At 34.5% G+C, this 26490-nt stretch overlaps 1 protein-coding gene and 1 long non-coding RNA gene across 3 annotated transcripts in view; one reads left to right on the top strand and one right to left on the bottom strand.

The window, feature by feature from the left end:
- Positions 1-26490, top strand: part of PLS1 (plastin 1) — a 103593-nt gene that overhangs the window by 75284 nt on the left and 1819 nt on the right. For both annotated transcript variants that reach the window (XM_077864869.1, XM_077864870.1), the window contains exons 7-15: positions 1020-1185; positions 1267-1409; positions 3305-3400; positions 6204-6396; positions 11177-11255; positions 15770-15884; positions 20126-20259; positions 20685-20808; positions 26197-26321. In XM_077864869.1, coding sequence (XP_077720995.1) covers positions 1020-1185; positions 1267-1409; positions 3305-3400; positions 6204-6396; positions 11177-11255; positions 15770-15884; positions 20126-20259; positions 20685-20808; positions 26197-26321 — 1175 coding nt within the window. The remainder of the gene's footprint in view (positions 1-1019; positions 1186-1266; positions 1410-3304; positions 3401-6203; positions 6397-11176; positions 11256-15769; positions 15885-20125; positions 20260-20684; positions 20809-26196; positions 26322-26490) is intronic.
- The window catches only part of LOC144293782 (uncharacterized), a 29387-nt gene continuing 4384 nt past the window's right edge, over positions 1488-26490 (bottom strand). Inside the window, exons 2-3 of the long non-coding RNA XR_013361077.1 lie at positions 23501-23566; positions 1488-3164 (exon numbers count right to left, since the gene is read on the bottom strand). This is a non-coding gene — a long non-coding RNA (uncharacterized LOC144293782). The remainder of the gene's footprint in view (positions 3165-23500; positions 23567-26490) is intronic.

The raw sequence follows: 26490 nt of genomic DNA, 5'->3' as shown, positions 1-26490 counted from the left end.
TTAGTCTTGGAGTATCCAAGGGGTACTTCCATCCCCTGTATCTTTGAGAAATATGAATTGGGTGTTGACTAACATGGCTTTCTTGTTCCCACTTCCCAATAAGCCAATAATATTGCATATTCCTAATAGGAACTCCCGTTCTTGAAGAAGCCCATTTCTGACTGCAATTGCCAAGTTTGTTTTCTTTCACATCTCGTGTCAGGATGCTTTGTATAATGTTTGTGATTGTTGAAAATATTCATACATCTTATTTTTAGGATACAGGTGTCATGTAATTTTTCATGGCACTGACTCTGAAATACAGCATTTCTCAGTGTTGCACAAATTTATTTCTTGGTTTAACTCTTAACATTTGTATGTAGTGCGTTAAAGAAAATAGAGAAAAAATATTCTGTAGCTATTTTGCAATAACTATAGGATGGGTCTGAGGGGCTAAGTTTTTTACAGTTTTATTTTTAAAGATGACATTCTTCCAATATGAGTAGGGGGTAACAGTCTAGATCTCTAGGAGGCCTGAAAAAGTACACTAATGGAGAATGAAAAAAGGCCTCTGGGAAGGAGCAAAGTGTTACTGTGGGTATTAAATCTGTCTTGATTTTACAGTAATTTCAGAGTTCTGGGAATAGATTTGCTAGAATATCACCAGCCTCCCATGAAACATAATCCAAAAGAAGTCTCATTCATTTGTAAAAGATTATAAAGTCATGGTAATACAGTTTTTTACCTCATGATTATGGGTTTATATAGTGTCATGAAGTGTGAAAGAGAAATATGAAGGGATGAAAATAACGTATATAACTATGAAAGCAAGGAAAAGAGTTGAAGTAGTAAAGTGCTAGTTAAAACCATTTGAGTTTTTTGTCTTTTGTTTTTTTTGAGGAGTGGTATTATGCTTGTATAAATATTATGTTTCAGAATCTGAATTTTCTCAATCTGTTGCTGCTTATTTACTTTCACAACTTGTCGTTAAGACTTTGGGAAGGACTTTCTCACACCCAGTTTTCTTTATTTCAATTCAGGAAAATTTAAACCTAGCCCTGAATTCTGCCTCTGCCATCGGTTGTACAGTGGTCAACATTGGTGCACAGGATCTCAAAGAAGGAAAACCTCACTTGGTCTTGGGACTTCTCTGGCAGATCATCAAAGTTGGTCTTTTGGCTGATATTGAGATTTCCAGGAATGAAGGTAAGATCATCAAACATATTTACTTTTCATGCATATATACTTTCTATGGGAAGGATTTATATTTCAGTGTGTTCCTTTCAGCTCTAATTGCATTACTAAAGGAAGGTGAGGATCTAGAAGAACTGATGAAGCTTTCTCCAGAGGAATTACTGCTGAGATGGGTCAACTACCATCTGACTAATGCAGGATGGCCTAACATCAACAACTTCAGCCAAGACATTAAGGTTTATATTTTAATGTTCAAAACTATGATGTAAAATAAGGATGTAGAATGTAAAAAACAAACAAAAACGTGTTCAGAATCAAATTTGAATTCAAGTTTAATTCATAAGGACACAGTGTAGAACATGAAATTTTGCATTCCTCTGTCTGTGGTGGCTCTTCCAATTATAATTGAAAAATCTTTTATTTAAAAAAGAACTGGTTTAAACTGGTGGTTACCAGAAGGAAGGGGGATGGGGGAATGGGTGGAATAGATGATGGGGATTAAGGAGTGTACTTGTGATGAGCACCAGGTGTTGGATGGAGGGGTTGGGTCACTATGTTGTACACCCGAAACTAGTTATTACACTGTATATTAACTAACTGGAATTTAAATAAAGACTTAAAAAATAAAAAGGACAAAAAACTCCTTTTACAATAAAGAAAAACTGGTTTATTGGTATTTAAGAAGAAATAAAACTGGCTATGAGAAGGAGATACTAGCCCTAGCAGATAAAAGCATTCTTTCCCATCTTATATGCTACAGAGAGACTAAATTATAATGAGGATGTCAGTCTATTAATTTGGACTGAGAATTCATCTGTTCACTGGACTAGAGGCTCTTGTCGGCCTGACTAGTCCAACACTCTTCTATTTTGTCAATAACCATCAAATAGGAGACCAAATATCTGAGGGCACAGGGAATCAGTAGACAAAAAGAATTCTTCAGGTATGTTTCTCAACCAAAATAGTTTGAAATGCCCCTCCCTACCAGGAGAGCTTTTAAAGGAAACCTTAACATTCAGTGTGCCTAACAGCTCTCCCGTGGTCACTCCTTAGACTTGCATTGCCAAATTGGGTCCTCTAATTTGTCAATTGGTTGACTCCTCCTCTGTGGTATTTTTTCCCACCCAGACTAATCAGCATTGGCATTTATTCATATTTTCTCTTTAGATATATTAACTCCTTCAGATTATGCTCTTGTCATAATGGGCTTAGATGACAGTCTCTTTCTTTGAAGTGACACTGTATTTCTCTGCTTTAATCTATTATATGCTCATTTAAAAATTTATTTTGGGGGGGCTCTCTTATTTTAAAATTCAATTCATCAGATATTTATCAAACCCCTCCTCTAAGATATTATGCCAGGTACAGGAGATGCAAAGATTTAGCTCTTGAGAAGCTTACCAGTTACACAGAAAGATAAACAGGAGATGAATATTTCAGTTATCTCTTGCTATATAACAAGCCACTCAGAACTTAATAGCTTAAAATAACAATAACGTTTCTCTTGATTCAGTGGGCTAATGCAGCTTGGTTAAGTGGCTCTGCTTCAGATGGTTTTGTTTGGGATTACTAACTCATTTGCATTCAGCTGTCAGTTGGGCTTGTCTAGAGGGTGCAGAAGGCCACCACTCACGTGTCTAGTGCCTCACTGCATCTCCATGAGGCCTTTCCATATGGCTAGCCTGTGCTTCTTCATTGTATGACAGTCTCAGATATTTGGACTTCCTTCAAGAGGGAGGATAAGGAAGCTCCTAAGGCTTGGGCTTCGAAGCCCAAGTACATCACTTTCACTGTGTTCTGCTGCATTCTGTTGTTCAGAGCAAGATTACAAGGCTAGTCTGAGTTAAAGGGGAGGGCTTCTAGAAGATACTTGACCCTAATCTTAACCAATGCTTCGGAGCATAAACAAATGAAAAGGTGAGGAAGGGGTATTCCAGGTGGTGAGAACAATGTCTCTAGAAGCTGTGAGGTATCATCATGCATTCAGGAGCCTGGAAGTAGAAAGTAAAGTTACTAAATTATTCATTAAGATGAGGACAATTTCTTCAGTTAGAGGTTTGAGTACTATTTTCCTAAATCAAATGATGATTTTATTCATTTTAAGAATTCTATTTCATTTCTTTCCTTGAAGGATTCAAGAGCCTATTTCCATCTGCTTAATCAGATTGCACCTAAAGGTGACCAGGGTGATGAACCTGCCATTACCATCGACCTTTCAGGATTTAATGTAAGTACTGTTTTCATTTAAAATTTTTTTATTTAAGTAAAATTTACATTAGCAAAATTTACCATTTTAACCATGTTTAAGTATACAGTTCATTGGCATTAAGTACATTTGCATTGTATGCAACCATCACTACTATCCATCTCCAGAACTTTTCATCATCCCATAGTGAAATCTGTACCTATTAAACAATAACACCCTATTCCCTTCTCCCCCAAGTCACCGGTAACCACTGTTGTACTTTCTATCTCTATGAATTTGACTTAAAAAAAAAAAAAAAAAAAAGAATTTGACTAGTGAGTAAGGTCCAATTTAGAGTGCAGTTCTCTACAGGCAGCATTGCCTAATGGAGTCCTTATCTCTTCATTAAACCTTGGCCCTGGGCAGCCCGGGTGGCTCAGCGGTTTAGCGCCACCTTCAGCCCAGGGCCTGATCCTGGAGACCCAGAATCGAGTCCCACGTCGGGCTTCCTGCATGGAGCCTGCTCCTCTCTCTGCCTGTGTCTCTGCCTCTCTCTCTCTCTGTGTCTCTCATGAATAAATAAATAAAATCTTAAAAAAAAAAAAAAAAAGTAAACCTTGGCCCTTTGTTCTTCAGAAGTTTTTTTCATGCCCTAGGCTTCAAATCTCCATGCTAAGCCATCTGGCTGTCATAACTGAAGAGAGGGAATTACAGAATTCTGATCTTGAATGTGTGTGGAATCAACCCTACATCCACTTTTTCCTGGTGCAATATAACTGGAACTCATGATAGTGCTTTTGTGACTGTCATTGTATGCTAGGAAAAGGAGCAACAAACCATTATTAGATTGCTAAGCAACTGATTATTAGTTATTCCAGCTTACATTCAGAAATATACAAAATAAAAGATGGCAATTCCTAGTGTTTATTTATAGTGTAGGAAGTACTGACACAGATCCTGACCTATCTAACCCAGGAACCCCAGTTTTTAGCATAAGTTGTAAATACTAGGGATAGTTCTATTTAAGCATTAAAATCTGATCAGACTATAGTTAAGTACTTAAAGTGCAACATCCATAATAGTTTTATTTTTTATCCATAATAGTTTTAAAGGTAAACTGAGTCACTACAAATTAATTTTATATTATTACAATTAAACATTTGAGAAAGTATTGAAGAACTGCAAAATTTGCAAATTAGTTTGAATCAAAAAATTAGGAACTTAAAAAAAACTTATAGAAAATTTCAAACATAATGAAAAAATGAACAAACTCAGTATAATGAACTACCCTGTGCTCATTCTCCAGGCTCAATAACTATCAACTCATGGTCAATCTTTATTCATTTATCACCTTCCTTTCTATCCCGTGTTATTTTGAAGCAAATCTTAGACATCAATATAATTTCATCAATAAGTATTTCAATGTGTATTTCCTTTTTTTTTTTTCAAAGATTCCAATTATTTATTCTTGAGACAGAGAGAGAGAGAGAGAGGGGCAGAGACACAGGCAAAGGGAGAGGCGGGCTCCATGCAGGAAGCCCAACGTGGGACTCGATCCCAGGTCTCCAGGATCAGGCCCTGGGCCGAAGGCGGCGCTAAACCGCTGAGCCACCCGGGCTGCCCCCAATGTGTATTTCTTAAAGAAACTTTAAAAATATAACCATAATACCTTATCATACCTAAAAATACAAAAAAAAAACCCCTCAGTAATCTGTAATATCATAAAAATATTTAGTCAATATTGACATTTCCAATTGCTTCTTAAATGTCAGATTTTCTTTTTGTAGTTTATCTAAATTAAGATCTGAATAAGGTCCACATGTTATATATAATTGGTTCATGTCTATGTTAGGAACTTTTTATTGTTTAGTAGCATTGAACCTATTGCTTTCTCTGGCTTCATTTACATTTTTACTTTTTTGTAACTGGTGCACAAAATGAGATAAGTCCTGATTCTTGGTCACAATATACTCTCATCATGAGTCCATGCACATCCCTCTTTTTATTTAGTTTTATTTGTATTTGTTTGCTCTAAAATTGTAACAAGTCCATATGAACTGTCAATCCAACAAGAAAGCTAAGACTTTGACACTAATTTACATTTAGCTCTCTCCTTCTTCCCTGTTCTTTTTGCCTCACGTTAATGTGACAGTCACCATCTTCAATCCTATGTTCGTTGTTCTTTTGCTCCTCTTTTTATATAGTTTCCTTTCAACGAGATATATCCCTTACAAAATTAAAGTTTTGACTTTACTTTCTAACTTCACATAAAGCTTATTGTACTTAAATTCCTGGTACTTATTTTGAACATATATAACTAAGAATCATTCACATTGTTGTATGTCCCTGTGTAAATATAACAAGTTTTTTCATCTTCTTTCCTTTTGGCAAGTATTTGGTTTCTTTCCAGGATTTTGCACTTGTAAAAAGTGCTGTTCTTCTGATTTTAATATTTTTTAATTTGTATCCCAACTTGTTTTTCATTGAGAAAAGAGTCTACTGGAAATATTCAGAATAGAATGGGTGAGACAGCTAAGCCTCTTAGCCAGAAGGTATTCTAATATATGGCCTTGACCAAATTATCTATAATTTAACCAGTAGGAACTAATAAGAAATTTGAGAGTTTTGTTGAGTATTTCAGCAGTGATAGTGAAATATTCTTCTGATCTCCAGCAAGAAAAGTCAGAGAAGTTGATTTGGAATTTCTGCATGTTCTGACCTTATTTTGATCTATCATTTAATATATTTCCAGAAGAGTGATTGGCATAATTTTTTATTGATAATACATGTTTAAAAGCAATCAAAAGTTTAATCTTGACCATTTTTATTTTATTTTGTTGTTTAGGAGAAAAATGACCTGAAGCGTGCTGGATTCATGCTTCAAGAAGCAGATAAACTGGGCTGCAGACAGTTTGTTACTCCTGCAGATGTGGTTTCAGGCAATCCTAAACTTAATTTAGCTTTTGTAGCTAATCTGTTTAACACATACCCATGCCTACACAAGCCTGATAATGACATCGATATTAATTTATTGGAAGGTATGTTCTTTCTGCCTTTAATTGCTTCACTGTATGTATCTTCTTGTGGTATTGGCCTTCTTCACTGTCAATGTGGTATTGGTAGGGGATTGTGGTGGGAGATGCAGTTGACTGTGTGTAGGCATGTGCATCCATTAAAAAGTTTGTATTAAGGAAAGTGGTTGTTGATTTGGTTAAAAGAGAATGCTGGGGTAAATCTTACTTGTCTGTCATTTCTCCATCAGAATTTAGTGAAAACTATCATACATTTAAAATAGTCTCTTAAATGACCACATAACATAACTCCACCACCAATATGGACAATGAATTACCTATTGGAAAAAATAATCATTTTGTAGCTTTTTCTTCTCCTTTGAAAGCTACAGTTTGACTCCAGTATTGTTCTCTTTCTAATGTTTTTAATGCACATGAAAAAAAATTTTAATATTCATTACTTGTCTTGTTGTGTGTGGGCTATTGTTATCTGTCTCGTAATTTATAATACTTTCCTATTTTGCTTCGTGAAATGCAGATTTGACCCCTCCTAATGTAGGTACTGTATTTAGTACTTTTCTATACTCTATAAATATATTCATTCTGAACGTTCTTTTTATTAGTACCATTTATTCCTTCTATCTGGGTTGATTTATTTTTTGCATTGTTCATGCTGTGTTCTTTCTGTCTTAATATGCCTAAAGAATGACAAGGAAGAAACACAAATGAAACTTAATTAGAGTAGCACAGCAAGGCTTGATTATGTAAACTCTGCACTGAATTTGCCTTCTAAAATAATGGGATATTGTAGCTGTAATCAGTTTTGACAATTGGACTTCATGATGTAAAGCCCTTATCCCTCTCCTATGAATAAGCAAACTTTTATCACTCATAATCTTTGGAAGGATCTATTTAGGTTCAATAACATAGGTTATTTTGTATTACTTAGCTATGTTACATTTCTTGAATGTCATTGAAGCTTATGATATATGAATTGTCATAACAAAAACATTCTTGCTATCTATTTCTTTCTCCTTATCTTTGTCTCTTAGCCTTCTCTTCTTTTCTGTTCTCACACTTTCACACACATACCTAACCCACATTAGTATAAAAACTAAAGGGAAAAACAGTGGCAGCAGTCAGAGGTAGGGGCCCATCCTAAAATATTCTCAGTAGTTGCCCTGGTTTGGAGAAGGCAGTCTTCAAATAGGGATTCTTCTTGGTAGGCAAGAGAATGTCAATTCTCTCACCATCACCTGCCTTTACTCCCTTCCTTCCCTGGGAGGGGGATAGAATGAGAAATCCGTTTCATGATCTTTTCTTTTCTTTCTTTTTTTTTTTTTTTAAAGATTTTATTTTATTTATTCATGAGAGATGAGAGACAGAGACACAGGCAGAGGAGGAAGCAGGCTCCATGCATGGAGCCCGATGTGGGACTTGATCCCGGGACTCCAGCATCATGCCCGGGGCCGAAGGCAGGTGCTAAACCGCTGAGCCACCCAGGGATCCCCTCATGATCTTTTCTTTGACTGCCACAACCAGAGTTCCAGTGTCCTTGACAGTTTGATAATTGCATCTTCTTGATTAATGAAAGAAGTTTCAGATTTAACAAATATGTTCTTTAAAGAATATGATTAATTCAATTCACTCTTCCTGAGGCCCAGTAAAATAAGGACTATATTCTCTACATAGATTTTGAGAGGGAAGACAGATAAAAGTGCAGATTTTTCAGCAGAGAAATTGGGGATGAGGGATTAGAACTTTAAAAAAAATTAAAAAGGAAGACTAAGTTTTTATCAGTCTGGAAAATTTCAAAATCCTTCTGTATCTTACAATAGAAGGCATTGTTTAGAGTGGCATATTAAAAATGATCTGCTTTTTATAGTCACTGGATTCTTGCTAGATATCTTTTCCAACTTGCTCGCTCTCTTATTTGTCATGTTTGAATTATTTTGCTAGTGTTCAGCATGCTTTTGGAATTTTTCAGTGTGAATAGGATTGCTAAATATTTCCATTAGTATTTATTTATATAAGAAGATATTATGGGAAATATTTATCAATCATCTTTATTTAGAACATATGTATATCCTGATACATCTGCCAAAAATGTATTTCACTTTGACTGTCATTGGAATTTTTCCTCTGTAAATTTGTTTTTATAGATCCTTATGAAATTCAAAGCTTGACTGTATTATATCCTATATTCATGTCCTCACTGGCAAAGAATTTTATCTGTATGGAATTAGAGAAAATTAAAAGCCCAACTAAATATAAAACCTTCAGATTAAATTGAGCCAAATATATGGGCTATGTGTAGAGAGGCCATCTCAGAATTCATTTGTGGTGATAGAAAATACAAACACTTTGTTCAAATTATGGGTCCACCATTTAGTATCTGAGTGACTTCTCTGAGCTTTGGTTTTCTCATCTATAAAACAAGATTAATAATACTAATTTTGAAGAGTTACAGAGCAAGTTAAAATGACCTTTCATGAATGAAAGAGTTTAGCATACAGTATGTGCTCAGTAATAGGTTGGAAAAAGGAAAATATCACTTAGCACATTTAGTGAGTGTTAAATATATGTTAGTTCCTTCTCTTTCCTCTTAGTAGTTTACTTATAGTATATTTATTGTTTTTTTCTGAAACTTTTGTCATTTGCAGTTATCAGTTTGGCCCTGAAAATGAAATGTTCTATAGTTTTTTCTGTCTTTTATATCGGCAATGAATGTTTTACTTCTAAGATTGCTTCAGTTGTCTCCAATACAGACAGCACTTACAATCTGGAATACATATGTTTTTCTAGTGCTTTACCATGGCTCTTGCACAAATGCATACTGCTTCTGGCTTTGAGCATTTATTTACCAAGACAACTTGAAATGGTATTAGATAAATAAATGCTTACTTACATAATCTATTTTACTTTCCAGGCACCAAAAATTAAAATAATAATATAATCATTTGAGAACATGGGAAGAAATATGAACCCCTGAAGCTTATAACATTTTCAGAATCAGTAAAATACTGGTGTCTTTTAAAATATTATTTGTTGTATCTTCAGGTACAGCAAATTTTGGATCTTAATTCAATTAAAAATTAGGCTATTGTTACACTATCAATGTTTGTAATTTTAAAACACAACTTGGATTTTCCTAGAAGGAAATAATGTAAAATTTTTCTAATTACTAGAGAAAAATCAATTGCAGATTGTAATACAGAAATAACTAAAAGGTAAATCCAAGTCACATGCATCAAACTGTTGATGATAGTACACTTATATTTATGTCACTTTGAAGAAAGTTCAGACATTTCATTTGCACTTGTTTAATAACTCCTACAAACAGGCAAGCATGATTTCTAGGAATATTTAGTTTATTTCTTTTTAAAATGGTTTTCAAATAGGTTATTATAAAGTGATAGTGGCAGATAGAACAGACTGGTCAGTTACCTTTTATGCAGACCAGAGGGAATAAAATTTAAGAAATTATATTGGCTATATAATATGATAGAGCAAGAATTAAAGTAGATTCTGGGAATGCCTTAGGTATTAGCATAGAAAATCAAATGAAAATACAGCTGACAGATTATTTCCTGAGCAGCTGCACAAAAAACCTGAATCCTTTAGATTTTACAAGGCTTGGTTTCTCTTTTGGCTGTCCATGATTATCCTATCTATGGCATTTAGTCTGAAGATGATTGCAGAGATGGCTCTATAGGAATGGGTCCCTGGAGCTCAGATGGTTATAGATTTAGATGCCTAATTATCCTGAGAATCCCACATGAGTTAAAGTTAGGGAGTGATCTGAATTTGCCTATAGTTTAGAAGTCTGAGAAGTGTAAATGTTTTCAGTTTTTCAGGCGTCTGATGATGAGATGTGGGTTAGGCCATTCCACTGTCCCCTATCTTTGCTGAAAACAAATACTACTACAGATAGTCGCTTAGGACTATTTCTAATCTAAGGGATGACTGGAAGGCAGACATGGCAAGGAGAGTTCACTTGGCTCTTAGCCCATGTTTTCTTTATAGATGGTATTAAGTACTGCTTTGAAGGGAATGCTCAGGAAGGTTAAGTAATCATGGGTTAAATAACAGTGCCTGCAGGAGTTTCTTACTGAGGTGATCTTTTGAGGTCTAGGGACTTAATAGGATAAGATGTCTTTCTCTTAGCATCCTGTGTATGTGTCGTGTTCCCTCATATGTTTTCAATAGTGACAATCTAAAATAAACTCAGGAAACCTGTAAAATAGTTATATCCCTTCACTGCTTATTTTTATATTACCTGTAATCCTCTCTCCCCTTCATTGCTGTTTGGCTTAATTAAAATGTAGGTTTGTGTGCCCAGAAATTTTCCCGTAAAACCAAAACCTGTACAGATTTAGAAACACTGCATTGGGAAGAGCAGCACAGCTTTTCTTTTGGTTTACTGTGCTAATGTTACCCGACTGCTAAAAGATTTTGTTTCATTAATTTTTAGCCAGCCCCTTTTGCATGTAATCATAACTACTACAGACATGACCATATAAGTTTCTCTGTTATTTTTTGGACAGAGAAACCCAGGACTCAGTGGTTCACTGGCATCAAAGAAAGGACTCTAGATAGAGAAATTTAGAGCAAATGGAGGCCTTCTAGACAGAGAAGGGAAAAGAGACTTTGGCAATAAGACTGACTTCTCCCCCTGAAAGATTATAGTATCGCAGAAACCACAGCAAAGTATGTATGGCTGGTTTGTACCTGCCAGGATGGTTTAAAATATATTTCTTGATGCCTTTTGTCCTGAATCATCAGTATGAACTTGTGTCCACTCTAGGAGAGAGCAAGGAAGAAAGGACATTTCGGAACTGGATGAATTCCTTGGGGGTCAACCCATACATTAATCATCTGTACAGGTAAATGTCTTATTATGTTTTAGGTTTATGACCAGAGTCTAACTTTTCTAGTTTCAAACCATAGGTATGCTTACATTAGTACATTTTCTAAAAATCACAAAAATTTAAACCAACATTTACAATTTCAGAATGCTGGAGATTGGCAATACAATGGATTTTTAAACAAAAGTATTATTTAAAAAGATCAGAATATAATAGTATTAGTTACAATTTTTGATGATATAAATAACCAATTTGGTAAAGATAATCTATCCTATTCTTTTATAATTGATCAGAAAAATAATAAATTATTTCAACTGTAACAGATTAGAAGAATAGTAATATTTTATAAACTGTTCTTATCATTATATCAATATTTTAAATGAAAACTCACACTTTATTTTGCCCAGATCTCTCAATTATCTCATAATTTGTTGCAATTTTTTTCTAACTTGTATAAATAACTTGCTTTCCCTCAGTAATTGTAATTTATCTTATTCTTTCTTGTTTAAAAATGACAACACATTATCAATATTGGTAGGACTAAGAAAATATTTTACTGAATCATTTTCTGTGCTGTCTGGTAGTAGTAACAATGTGTCTTTTTAGATTTGGGTAAAAGGAAACCTTCCTTTTCTATTATATTATCTACCAACCTGCCTTTAAAAATGGAAAAGAACTCAGCTTTAGCTAATGTATATTAATAATTTACAAATAACTAAGTTATTATTTAATTATGAACTTAAGTCTATTGCCACAAAAGACCAAGTCATTGGCTAGTTGAGGATTTATGATACAGTAATTTCTGCTTCTTGGTATATATTCAAATTATGGTTTAAAATAAAAATCAGTACCACCTTAGGTAACTTGTTTTGATGTGATAGACTAATATTTGATGAACTTTTTAAAAGTCTATAAATTCCTTGGGGCACCTAGGTGGCTCAGTCGGTTAAGCGGCCAACTCTTGGTTTTGGCTCAGGTCATAATCTCACAGACGCGGGATTGAACCCCGCCTAGAACTCTGCGTTTAGTGTGCAGAGTCTGCTTGGGACTCTCTCTCCCTCTGTCATTGTGTGTGCTGTCTCTCAAATAAATAAATATTTAAAATAAATAAATAAATACTTAAAATAAGTAAAGGGATGCACTAAACTGTTTTAAAAAAACAAAAGTGTATAAATTCCAGCTAGATGACAGAGATATAAACCATTTAGACTGGAACTCTCATTATAGTAGCAGGGCAGGAAAGGAATCAAATACTTGGTGTGAGGAGGGGATAAGAATTTTATAGAATAATGTGAAAGAATGTCTATAATATATACTTGATAGAAAAGACTAATAGGTCAGGGGCACCTGGGTGGTATAGTTGGTTAAGCACCTGACTCTTGGTTTCAGTTCAGATTGTGATCTCAGGGTCATGAGATTGAGCCCTTGTGTGGAGCTCCACATTCAGCAGGGAGTCTACTTAAGATTCTCTCTCCCTCTGTACCCTCATCCCTGTGCCTGCTCCCTCTCTCTCTATATATATATAAAATAAATATTTTTAACAAAAAGAAGAATAGGTCTAGTATGATTCCATTTTTTTAATTTAAAATTGAGAATACAAAGCATTGCCAATTTTTTTTTTAAAACTGGTCATTACTTTCAGTGTTATGTTATTGTTTATTCTGGTCTCTGTTTTATTTATTTCTGACTTTTCTTTGTTATTTTCTTCCTCTACTAAATTTCAGATAAATTTCTTCTTTTTCTAGTTCCTTGTGGTGTAATGTTAAAGTTGTCTACTTGAACTTTTTTTCTTAATACAAGCATTTATAGCACAAAAAAAATGTTGGGATTAAACTGCTTTCTTGGGTACCTGGGTGGCTCAGTTGGCTAAGTGTCTTTTGTCAGCTCAGGTCATGATCCCAGAGCCCTGGAATGGAGTCCCACATTGGGCTCCCTGCTCAGCAGGGACTCTGCTTCGCCCTCTACCTCTTCCTGCTGCTCATGCTCTCTCTCTCTCTTTCTCAAATAAATAAAATCTTTTAAAAATTAAAAAAAAACCCTGCTTTCTTATCTTGCAAGAAAAAAAAATGGAGTGTATACACATTTGTATATAATATTTTTTAAAACCCAGAGGGATGAATACCAAAGTGTATGCACCCTGGGTAGTAGGATGGAGAGTAATGAGAAGACTTACTTTTAATCTTAGTGACTTAATACGTGTTTTTGCTTTTCTTACAATGAGCGTGTAAATTTCAAAGTAAATTTCTTTTTAAATTACAAAGTAGATTTAAAAGGGGATTAAGATTTGTTGAGACTCATGGTAACTTTTTCATAAATGTCACAATCACTAGAGTTCCCTATAGTTGAGAGTGGAGAAGAGAATTGACCACATTTTTTAAAGATTATATGTAGTTACACGGACCCTGAAATGATAGCACAGGACTTCTAGATATATGTAATTTTATTTTGGAAAAGGGAATTCAGAATATCCTCAACATAACCCTCAAGAGGACTATCATATATAGAAAAGCAATAGCCAGAGGTCTAGCTGGCACCAGAACCATGTGTCCATGAATTTGTGTCTGGATCATATTCTAAGTTACTTATTTTTTTAAAAAGATTTTATTTATTTGAGAGAGGAAGATAGAGTGCACGCACACACACAAGTTGAGGGGGGAGGGAAAGGGTGAGGGAGAAGCAGACTCCCGACTGAGCTAGAAGCCCAATGCGGGGCTGGATCCCAGGACTGTGGAATAATGACCTGAGCTGAAGGCAGATACTTAACCAGCTGAGCCACCCAGTTACCCCAACCCTAAGTTATTTTAACTCCTCTCCTGCAGTACACCAAATCTAAAGCAAACCAAAGCAATAGCATAATTTAGATTGATTTTAAATGAAAATTCTTTCCCCTACACAAGTTATTTAATATATTTGAAGAACTATTAGTCCTGGACTTTTTCTATGACAAGTTGGTTCAGGACTGCATCTTGAATTCTCTGGAAATCATTTCAACTTTCTGGGCTTCAGTTTCCCTATTTGCAAAACATGAATAATAATACTTTACTAAATAGAAATAAGAATGAGTCATTTAAAGTAAAAAGACAAATTCAGAACCAATACAAATGGTTTAGTAATATTTTTATACAAAATTTTCCATGTGCTTTTATAGATAACCCAGTCAGCTCTTAATTGCCTTCAAAATAGACTTTATTTTTCCATCACTCAGCACAGGGCCCAGTTCCCTTCATTGCCGTAAGGTGTATGCTCAGAGTTGCACAGTAAATTTCACCTGAATCTTAGTAAAACAACTTAGTGAACAAGCTGTTGAGGGAGAAAAGCCACATAATACATCATAGAGCTAGCAGTTTTAAAAATCAGTTGCTGTTGCTTTATGTCCTTAGCATACAAAATTGAAAACAGACTCAACGGATATACTTTGAGCATCTCAGAAGAATGGTTTTTCTGAATCCAAAGTAATACTATTCTTACTTCAATAACGCCTACTTGCTCATAAATTCCTTCCGTTTAACTCTCATTATTTAACATGAACAGCTGCCTACTTTGTGGCTATTGTGATTTTTGTAGGATTTTTAAAAAGTTTAAGAAAATCCTAATACATACATAATACATGAATTTATTCTCACTGTAGAAGTTTCAGGAACTTCTGAATTTATTCATAGAATAAATTAAAACATGATAATACTTCCCTTACATCTCCCTTACTTCTTTTTTCCCCTGCCTAGAGATATTGCTATTAACAGTCCATAGCATATATAGGTATTTAAATACTCTCAAATTTGAAAATAAATTTTATACATAGTAAACTGTATGCACTGTTCTGCCACTTGCTTTTTTAAACATAGTATGTTTGTAAAGCTTTTCATGTAAGTACATAGAGATCTACCTTATTTTTTATGGTGGACCAGGAGTCTCTGGTATGGATGGTTTATTCAACAGCCCCCTAGTACCAGGCATTTAAGTTGCTTCTGCATTTATGAATAGTGTGGCAATGAATGTCTTTGTACATATAACTTTGTAAACATAAAAAAAATTTTGGACAGATTCCTAGATTAGAAGTTCTGGGTCAACCAGTGAATTCTACTCCTGAAAGCAATATTACACTGTATGTTACCTAACTAGAATTTATTTATTTATTTTTAAACCTAACTAGAATTTAAATAAAAATTTGAAAAAAGAAAAAAAAAGTCCTGGGTTAAATGATGTCATTTTTTTCAGATTTATCTATTTCAGAGAATGAGTGAGTGTGAGTGGGGGTGGGGATGGGGGAGCGGCAGAGGGAGAGAATTTCAAGCAGATTCCCCGCTGAGTGTTCTGAGTACAGAGCTGGACATGGGGCTCAGTCTCATGATCTATGGGATCATGACCTGCACCTAAATCATGAATTGGTCACTTAACTGAGCCACCTAGGTGCCCTTGTCCTGTCATTTTTTAAGCATCAAATGACCCTGTAGTATTTTTGAGGACCTAAGCCTATCTTCATTTGTGCTTAATAAAATTTCCTCCTCCTTCATCATCTTTTCCTCTTGTTTTAGTGACCTTGCAGATGCTTTAGTGATCTTTCAGCTCTATGAAATGATCCGTGTGCCAGTCAAGTGGAGCCGTGTCAACAAACCTCCTTATCCTGCTCTTGGAGGGAACATGAAGAAGGTGGATGAGATAACCACTAAGGATATGTTATTGTTCTAATATAAAACAGAGGATTTGGAGTTTCATAAAGCTTAGTAATGTGTGGTCTGTCCCCATGATTCTGATTTAAACCAAAATGTGTTACACTTCATAGCCCTTTTATAAATGGGCTTTAATAAATATTTGGAAAGATGAAGACAGTTCACCCAGTCAGATACTTTATATTAACTGTTTTTGTCTTTAACAAGTTTTAGTACTTAATGTTCTTTGAGGTGCATCATAAATTCACCCCTGTTTTATAATCATCAGAACTTGCCAAATCTTTACTGGTTATGTGTTAATATCTTTTGACAGATATTTATTGATTACCTATTACTTGTACAGTGCAATGCAGAATATAAAATAGCACAAGACACGGAGTTGGTCCTCAAGAAGCCTAAAAACATTAGATATGTGTACAAACAGCTATAATATAGTGTACACAGAAATGATTATGAGTTCTAAGGAAGAAAAGGCAACAGCCTGCACTTATCATGTGAGGCTTCATGCAGGAGGTGGTATTTGTGTGAGAATTTGAGAAAGAAGACTGGAGGGGGTTGCTAAGGATCAGGAAAAGGAATAGTGATGGGAAAATATAAAACGCATTTCTGGGAATGTTGCCTATAGCAGAAGATTCCCAGAGGTAAGAAGTGAGTATGAACATTAAAAATTTCAGCTGGAGCCAGATATTGAGAATCTTGACTGTCAGATTAAAAAGCTTGTGTTTTAAACTAGAAGTAATGGAAAGCCATTAAACGTTTTTGAGCAGGGCAGTGACTTGATTACAGTTGGTGGGAGAATATCTGGCAGATGAATGATGATGATTCCATAACTGGAAGCCTGCACTTCCCACTTTCTTTAATCCATTTTATCCATTCCTCACTCTTCCCCTCTGCAACCACCAGTTCTCTGCATGTATGGGTCTGTTTCTGCTTCTTTTTGCTTGTTTGTTTTTTTTAGATTCCACATATTTGTGAAATCATATGGTATTTGTCCTCACTGGCCGACTTATTTCACTTAGCATTAATATTCTCTAGGTCCATCCATGTTGTCACAAATAGCAAGATCTCATTCTTTGTTATGGCCAAGTAATATTTCCATTGTGTATACATATTTATCCATTTGTCTATCAGTGGACACTGGGTTGCTTCCATATCTTGGCTATTGTAAATAATGTTGTAGTAAACATCAGAGTACATGGATCTTTTTGAATTGGTGCTTCTGCTTTTTTTTTTTTTTTTTTTTTTTTTGTAAATACCAGTACTGGAATTACTGGGTTGTATGGTATTTTTATTTTTAATATTTTGAAGAACCTCCATACTGTGTTCACAGTGGCTGTACTAATATACAGTCCCACCACCAGTACACAAGCATTCCTTTTTCTCAACATCTTTACCAACACTTGTTCTTGTCTTTTTCTATTTTTTGGACTAGTTTCAGAAGAATAGGTATTAACTCTTCTTTAAATGTTTAGTAGAATTCACCTGTCAGTTATTTCTCTTTCATTTCTGATTTTATTTATTTGAGTCCTCTCTTTTCTTCTTGATGAGTCTGGATAAAGGTTCATCAATTTTGTTTATCTTTTCAAAGACCAACTCTTGGTTTCCTAATCTTTTCTATTTTTTTTTTAAAGCCTCATATTTCATTTTTTTCTGCTTTTCTCTTTATTATTTTCCTTTCTTCTACTAACTATGGGCTTTGTTCTTTTTCTAGTTCCTTTAGGAGTAAGCAGATGCAAAATCTAACAGGAAAACAAAAATTAAACCACTCATTTTATTTGGAATTTTAATATGAGATGTTACAAGTGAATCATATGTAAAATGTTTCAACAAATACCAGCTGTTTATAGGATGAAACATAAGGCCTCAAGATATTAAAGATATTAAATTCAAGATATTAAAAAAATGAAGCAGTACTTTCATGACAGTATCACAGAGGCTTATTTTATAGGCTTTGGGCATTCATAAGCAGACATCATTTTGCTTCCTTTGTAAAGTTCATAAAATTGCACCACTTAGTCTTTCTTCATTATTTCTTCAATATTTCTTTTCACTTGAAACCCTGTATCCTTTTATGTAATTTTTCTCTATTTTACAAATGATCTAAGCTTCACTTTACCCCACAGCATTTGAAGTGTTTGATCTTCATTTCTCCCATTAACTCTATGAAACTGCACTCTCCAATTTTTTTCTTGCTTTGTGTTTATTCTTAACTTTCACAGGTTTTTGTTTTTTAGCCTGACAACTCTAGGAATTTCCAAGGCTCAGTTCTTGGCCCACTGCTCTTAACTTTCTATATTTACTTCCTCAGAGAGCAGATCCATTTTTAGAGTGTTAAGTAGTACCATAAACACAGCTTATCTCTAGCGCTGAATTTCTTATTCTTTCTCTAGTTTGGTACCTCTCCAGATCTTAGAAGTTTTGCCAAATTTGGAATCAACTGTTGCTCAAAAAATAGAACACATCTTTTTCCTTATGTTAGCATCCATTTCCAGGTACCCTTTCATTGCTGGTCATATCAACATCTTAGGCCTCTAGTAACCCTGAGCACCCTCCTCACCATCATTCCCCTTAGGAATTTTGGTCTAACTATAAAACAGATGGTCTTTTATTGAAACACATTTTACGCATAAGTGATTATTCATTATTGCTAGAAAATTCTCCCATTGAAGCAGGTGTCAGTGGAAAATATGCTGGTTTTTCTCTCTCCTGTTCACACTGTTACATAATCAGGACTTTGGTGCTATTTTCTATAAATTAGGTTTCTATTTATAATATATAATTTCTATAGCATATATTTTTTCTATAGCATATATTTTTAGACTAAATCTAATGTATGACTACTAGGAAGAAGAAGGGATTTTAAAATATTATCTCCTTGTATTTTAAAAAAATGTATACATAGCAAAGATTTTATGAAACTTAGTAAGAGGACCAGGCAGATGCTACTGCAGGATCAAAGGATCTTCATGCATTTTTATTTGTAACAAACAGGTCTTTGGGAATTTGGATTTTCTTTTTTAGAGAAAATACCCATTTGTGCAAATTCTGTTATTGTGTGGTTCCTTTCTCACTTTTTCAAGAAATACTTTATTAGAAAAAAAAATGTATCTGTGTATCTCAGGTTGAATTGTTTTGTAATGAGGTCTTAACTAACTTGGGAAAGAAAATCAGAAGAAACCAGTTACACTATTTTTCTTAACTAAATGTTTATTTTATCCCAAAAAGTATTCAGGAAGCACAGTTTACTACTAGGGGTATTTACAAGATTATGAGAGCTTACAATTTCACTGGAGAAAAAGACTCTAATATCTAAGAATTTATACACACACACACACACACACACACACACACACAAATAACCCTGAGATAGGAAGACTGGAGATAATAAACATCTATAGAGGACAAGTAGACAAAAAGAATTTACTAAAGAAAGGAATGAACTGTACTTATATCACTGGAAAAAAATAGGTAGGTAGGTAAATAATTTACTTTCATTCATCAGATTCTTACTGTAGGCAGGGCATTGTGATGGGTTCTGGGCTGGGGATGGAGAAGAGTATGATAGAGACTTGTGCATGATATAGTTTTTGCCCTTTAAAAGGAGCCTGTCCCATGGTTGACAAAAGAAAGTACATAAATTGCTAAGTAGAAGATGGTGCATAAGCATTACAAAATAAGCATTATTGGAAGTTCAATAAGGGGTATATTGTATCAGGTGGTATAGATAAGGTTAAACCTTTATTGAAGAAAGTGGGCTAAAGCTAAATTTTGAAAGATGAATAATATCTGGATGAAGAAATGGGAGATGAAGTTTCTTAATGAAACAATTTCTTTATTCCTTAGTTTTAAATTTAGACAAAACAGTATTTAACTCTATTTGTAGAATGCAGGAAACCCAGGTTTTTAGTCACAGATTTGCCTCTGATAAGCAATGTAATCTTGGACAGTCAAGACTTTTAGGGTTAGATTTTAAAACTTCCTAGCCAGTTCTTTATTTACGTTAACCTTTCAGTGCTTTCATACCTAAGCTATAAAATAGGAATAATAATAAAATGGGAATAAACATTTCCTTAATTTCAGTGTTATTGTGAAATGATATTCTTCATATAAATTGAAGGTATCATCAGTTATTTTCAGATGACTGAACAAAGCTGGCATATTCAAGAGATATATTTTTAAAAACATGTTTTTAAACCAAAGCTTTTACTTAATTATTTATAGATTGAAAACTGTAACTATGCAGTGGAACTTGGGAAGACTGAGGCTAAATTCTCCTTGGTTGGCATTGCTGGGCAGGACCTAAATGAAGGGAATTCAACACTTACTCTGGCACTGGTATGGCAGCTGATGAGAAGGTAAAGGCTGATATATTTATAGCAATACTGTTTCCTTCAGCAAGTTATATGAACTAAAATTTTGGCTATTTTTGAGAATAACAAACAATTACACAGTGTAAAATATATTTTTAAATGATTTACCGTTGATAATACATTTTGTGTAAAAGTGGGTCAAATCTCTGGAAATGATCACTTTTATTAATGCCTCTTAAAAACTGCTATGTAAGGGATTTTTTTTTTTTAAATACTGTATAGTAGTTTTTGTTTCTGATTATGAGCTTTGCAACTTTGGAATGTGACTAAATGCAAATACCAGACCAAGGTAGAAATATTTATTAGAACCAAAATACTTAAATATTTATCTAATATTGATATAAATGATGTGATCAAATTTCATCCCTTTCTCCCCTTTCACTCTCAAATATACATTTTTTCTGTTACAGGTACACATTGAATGTGTTATCAGATCTTGGAGAGGGTGAAAAAGTAAATGATGAAATTATTATTAAATGGGTCAATGAGACTCTTAAAAGTGCACAAAAACCCACTTCTATATCCAGTTTCAAGGTAATCAAAAGCTGTTTAAAATTTTGTTTTTGTAAGAAATTAGGTTTAGGAAGGAATTTTTATTGAAAATTACATTGGTTTAGGTCTAGAGTTACATTAACATTATATCTCAGAGACACAATTTATAAACTTAGGCTTATTAGCTATTGGGCATCTGTAAAGCAAAAATATGGTTTGAATTCTTATACTTTGGTTGTCCTATTGAGTATAGATTCAGGTTAATATTATCAGACTCTGGTCATCTAATCTTAAGAAAGAAATAGAATAGAACCATAAAACCCAATTGTCAAATAAAAAAGAAAGAGTAAAAAAAAAAAAAAAACATTGTTTATATAGGACCTATAATGTTTTGTGCTCCCTAGCAGCAGTCTCAGAATTGTATTGACATCATTTCCAAGGCATAACAGAGACAGCCAAACCGATTCAAGTGGGAATTGAGAAAACTGGTAGGAAAAAAAATCTTGTCATCTGGCTTCATAATGGCACTTAACACTCACTTCCGAGCATTTGTGGATGATTCATAAAGCATTCAAAGTGTAATCTGCACATATATACCCACTAATTTTCATGCATTTCCATTGTGTGTCGCTTTTGCATGCAACATGATGTTAGCTACAAATAAGCATGTCTGCTTGTACACATTAATTCAGTGAGCCTTGTGTTTGTGATTTTACTATGATAAGTGAAAAATCAGCAATTTGGTGGGGGTTTTCTTAGTGAATAAGAATGCAGATGAAACCCTAAGCTTTCCTAAGAGTTATCTATCCATCTTTTAGTCTTTTCTTTGCCTTTGTACTGTATGTTTAACAACATTTTAGAGCAGGGGAAATGTCAGAAATTGATAAATTCAGTCTCAACTAAATACTGAGCCCCAATGTGGTTTTAACAGGACAGCTGGAATATGGCAGAGGTGTTGACTGAGTCCTAGCTCAAGTGTGCTTCTTTTTTGCCATCTTGGAAGGAACTAATCACTTTGAGTTTTTGTTGTTGCTTATTTCAAAAAAATGAACTAAGAATTTTCAGTCCATTATTTGTTTTTATATATTTTAGACATAAAACACAAAAATGTAAAACAGGGAAGGGGACATATGAAATTCTCTAATTGATAATTACTCATTAAAATTATAATGAAATTTTATGCATTTGTACATTAGTTGATGAAAAATAATAAGCATTTATATATTTAAATCAAATACACTGAGAAAATATTCAGAAACAAATGTTTATTGAGCTCTTACTATTAAGTAACATTTATAGATAAGGAAAAAGATACAGAATATAAGAAATTAATTTGGCCCTCATGGCGTTTGCTATTTATTAGGAAGACAAAACTTTCATAACTGGAATTTTCATAACAAGCTAGAAGAGGGTCCGTCTTGAATAAAGGCAAATCGGAGAGGGTTAGGAGAAATAGTTTGGCTAGAGAGGATAGTTCCTAAGGGTATAGTGCTAGATAGAGTCTGGGTCAAGATTGTGGAGGAATCTGGCTTTAATAAAAGTTTATTAATATTGGGAGTAATGTAAGAAAAGTGACAATTTTAGTAATTTTTTAAAGATCTCCTTATTTATTTGAGAGAAAGAGAAAAGTGGGGGTGGGAGGAATAGAGAGGGAGAGAAGCCGACTCCCCACCAAGTGCGCACAGTGGCCAGTCCCACAACCCCGAGATCACAACTTGAGCTGAAATCAAGAGTTCAGTGCTTAACTGACTGAGCCACACAGGCACCCCTAGGAATACTCTTCTGAACATGGTGAGCAGGATGGATAGTAGGAAGAAGGGTGTAAATTCAAGGACAGTGCCTAAGAAGCTGAGGCAGAACTCAAGGTGTGAAATGATGAGGATCTGAATGGAGTTGGGGGTGGGCACAGGAAATGTTAAGAATGGATAGTTAGTTATTTGCTATTGAAAAAGAACAAGTAGGATTTGGCTTCTTGATTTAGGGAAGCACAGGAGAAAGAGGAGTTAAAACTTGATGGTTTAGGCCTGGGTAACTGAAAAACAGATAACACTTTTAACAAATGGGAATCTCAGGAGGTACAGCTGCTTTCTGGAAAAGGTGATGATTCTGTTTTAAGTCTGCTGGATTTGAAGTAATGTTCAGGAAATGAGCTAGATGACAGGAAATGTTAAAACTGGGAATACAGACTTGGTCATCAGTTAAATAGAAGAGATAGTTGAAAATAGGAGTCCACAAATCCTCTAAGGGAGAAAATGCACAGAGAAAAAGCAGACTTGAGAGTTTTACTTAGATCCCAGGTAGTAGGAACATAATGCAAATGTGCTTGGCATTTATTTAGTGGGAGCTTGATAACAGTCTTTAAAGAGGCTATAGTTAAGAAATGTGGCAGCAAATGCTAAAATAAAGTTGGGGTGGGGAGGCTTTTTTCCCCCAACTGTAGAAGGCATTATATTTGAAGCCTATTATAAGTGTTACTAGTAAGAATCTACTAATCATAATCAAGGCAGTATCATACTGAGACATTTTAGAAAAGACAAATTTGCCCTTTTTAGTTACAAACTAATTTTCCCTCATCAAGGTAAGGAAATGTATGAACACTGAATGAAATATGAAATTGTTGAATCACACTATATTGTACACCTGAAACTAAGAGAACATTGTGTGTTAACACGGGCTTAAAATAAAATAAAAGAAGATGAGGATGTGGTATATCCATAACAATAATCTTAATTACCTTTATTGAGTTCTTTGTGCCACCATGCTAAGCACTTTACAGTTTCTTTTAATTCTCTCAATAACTCTATAAGCAAAAAGGAGAGCATTAGAAAAATTAAACAACATGTCCCCTTCATACAACTAACCATTGAGCAGAATAGCTGGATTTCACATCCAGATCTGACTGCAGGTTAAAAGCCAAACTGTAGTTCTGTGTCCCTGGATTTGACTTCAGCTCAGACATTTATTAGTTGTGTGACATACTGCTCATTCATCTCATAAATATTCAAAGCTTACCTTGTATCAGGTTGCTTTGCTAGTCACTGTGGCTACATAATGCCCTCAGAGTGTTTACTTCAGGAAAGGAAGCAAAGAAGAAAACAGGAATCACTGTGTGGGGTGTCAGCGTACTAATCAGCTAAGGGGAGTAGGAAGCACATGAGAGGGGCATGTGTTTTATAGAAACCTTAGCAGTTTATACTAACTCCTTTTGATAAATAAAGTTGAATTTACTTCTGGTTCACCATTCAATATCCGTATGACCTTGGGCAAATTATTAATTTCTCTGTGCCTGTTTCCCCATACTTAAAATGGAGATATTAATAATACCTATCTTCTGAGTTTGTTATCAAACTAAATAAGTTAACACATGTAAAGAGCTCAATAGTATCTGGACATTTTAAGGGCTCAGTACAAGGGGTTTACTACACTACTAGTATGGCAACATATAACGGGCATCATATGGAGAGGTTCCTCTTGAGCTTTTTAGAGAACTCTGGTTGCCACATCACTGTGTTTCCACTCTATTTTTAATAATGACAGAAAGAATAATGGCATGGAATGTTCTAATAGTAATGTGTATCAAATTAAGAGAGAGGGATGGTACAATTCGTTATCTTGAAAATCAAGCCAAACTCGAAGCTAATTCTTGAGAGTCTAAACTCAGAAAGACTTGATCACCCTAGTTATTTTTACCCCTCTACTTCTACTTCCCCCCCCCAAAATCTGTTTCATAAAATGAACATTCCTGAAAGTAAAGAATATAAATTTTTCTAAAATTAACAAATGTAGTGGCTCATAGATCATGCCCCCCCCCCACCAAAAGTAAACTGTTACTTTTCTTCACATGGCTTCAAATTGTTTTTTCAAAACTTTATTAATTTGTCTAGGAACTGTAGTATATGCTTTCATTTATATTAATATTCCCAAGAATCCTGTGACATTCTCATAGTAGTGGTTAGGGAAGGGTGCTTCCTTTTGGCTTTGGAAAATGGAAACCCAATTTAAAGTGGTTTAAACCAAAAGGAAAGGTACAGAATAGCAGAAATCCAGAGGTAGGGTAGATTTCAGTGTTGGTTGAGTCAGTAATTGAAGAATGTCATTCAGGACTGAGGCTTTTGTCCATCTCTGCTTTGCCATCTACAGTGCCAACTTCACTCCAAAGCTGGTTTTCCTTTTGATAATAGAATAACTGCTGACTGGGACAAAGGTTTCATCCTCTCATTCACATAGAGGAGGAGGGTTGCTGGTTTTCCATAGCTCTTCCAGAAAATGGCAAGGGCCTCACATTAAATTAGGCCCAAATTAAATCACTGTGCTAATCAGATGGGATTACTCTGGTTCAGACTAATGTTTTTGTTCATCTAAGGAGTCTTTTTAGACATTTTCTTCCTAAATTCCCCTTCCCCTGAAATTTTAATGCTATGTATATTACTGATTTTAATGCACTGTATGCTTTATACATAAAGAGTAAGTTTATTACCCAACCCCCAGAATGCATGGCCTAGACTAATTCAGGATCACCCCTGGAGCTGTGGATGGGGTCAGCTTTCCTTGAAGCACATGTCCATGTGAGGGGAATATGGATACAGAGCAAAAATGTGAGTTCTGTTAGGATGGAGAGAGTAGTAAGGAATGAGTAGATTCTGGGTAGGCAAGCAGCAATGGCCACTATTCAAGCTGAAAGAACAAGTAATTTTTTTTTTTTCAAGTACTGGTAAGTGATAAAACAACTTAGACCAGGATTTCTGACTTCCAACTGAAATGGTCTATCCACTAGAATTTAGTTGTTCATTTTTAGTTCACCTTGGAGGTAACTTCAAAAATGGAGAGAATCTTGGGCATTACAGTCAGACAATTATGGGTTCAATTATTGGTTTTGTACCTACTGGTTGTGTGAACAAGTCACTTGAGCTCTATGAATTTCACGTTCATCCTCTTTAAAAGAGGTTTTTAGGAAAATTAAACAAGCTGGACATGTAAAGCAACAAGGATAATGCCTTTGTAAATGTTAGCTGCTTTCCACTATTATTTTCATTTTTCTTTCTCAAAAATTTTAAGTGAAGGCTTAGGAATCCATGGTCTAAGAAATATATTACTAGAATTTGCAAAACTGTTAATTTAAAATCCATCTCCTGTTCCCTTTCAAAAGTATTTTTTACAGAATGGATACTATAGTTAGCATACTTTAAGAATTATCACATCTGCAAGCCCTATTTGGGTATGGTGACAGCTCCACATTGTAAGCTCTGTAGACACCGAAGGAAAAACATGTTTTAAATGGTTTGTGAATTTGTAGAAAAGCTGAGTGTTGTAGAAAAGCTGAGTGTTCACTACAAAGAAAATTTATAATTTGCTCTCAGTTATATGGTTATGAACCAGTCTGCTTATGAAAATAAAAAGTAAGATGTTTATGAATGATTCTTTATTTTCTAGGACAAAACTATTAGCACTAGTTTACCTGTTCTAGACTTAATAGATGCCATTGCACCAAATGCAGTTCGTCAAGAAATGATCAAGAGAGAAAACTTATCTGAAGAGGACAAACTGAACAATGCTAAGTAAGCTTTTTATGGTTTAAATTAAAACACAGTGGCTCTTTAATTTTGTAAATCTTTAGATAAGGTTACTATGTCTTTAACATTTTGAAGTACAGCTTATATGGGGAATATGATTTAAAGACTTAACTTTCTCATAAAGTTAATCTAATCAAAATATTTCATTCTTAAC

Source organism: Canis aureus, chromosome 22 (assembly GCF_053574225.1).
Source record: "Canis aureus isolate CA01 chromosome 22, VMU_Caureus_v.1.0, whole genome shotgun sequence".
NCBI lineage: Eukaryota > Metazoa > Chordata > Mammalia > Carnivora > Canidae > Canis > Canis aureus.
The sequence above is the reverse complement of the archived record's forward strand: the minus strand, read 5'-3'. Positions and strand labels throughout refer to the sequence as shown.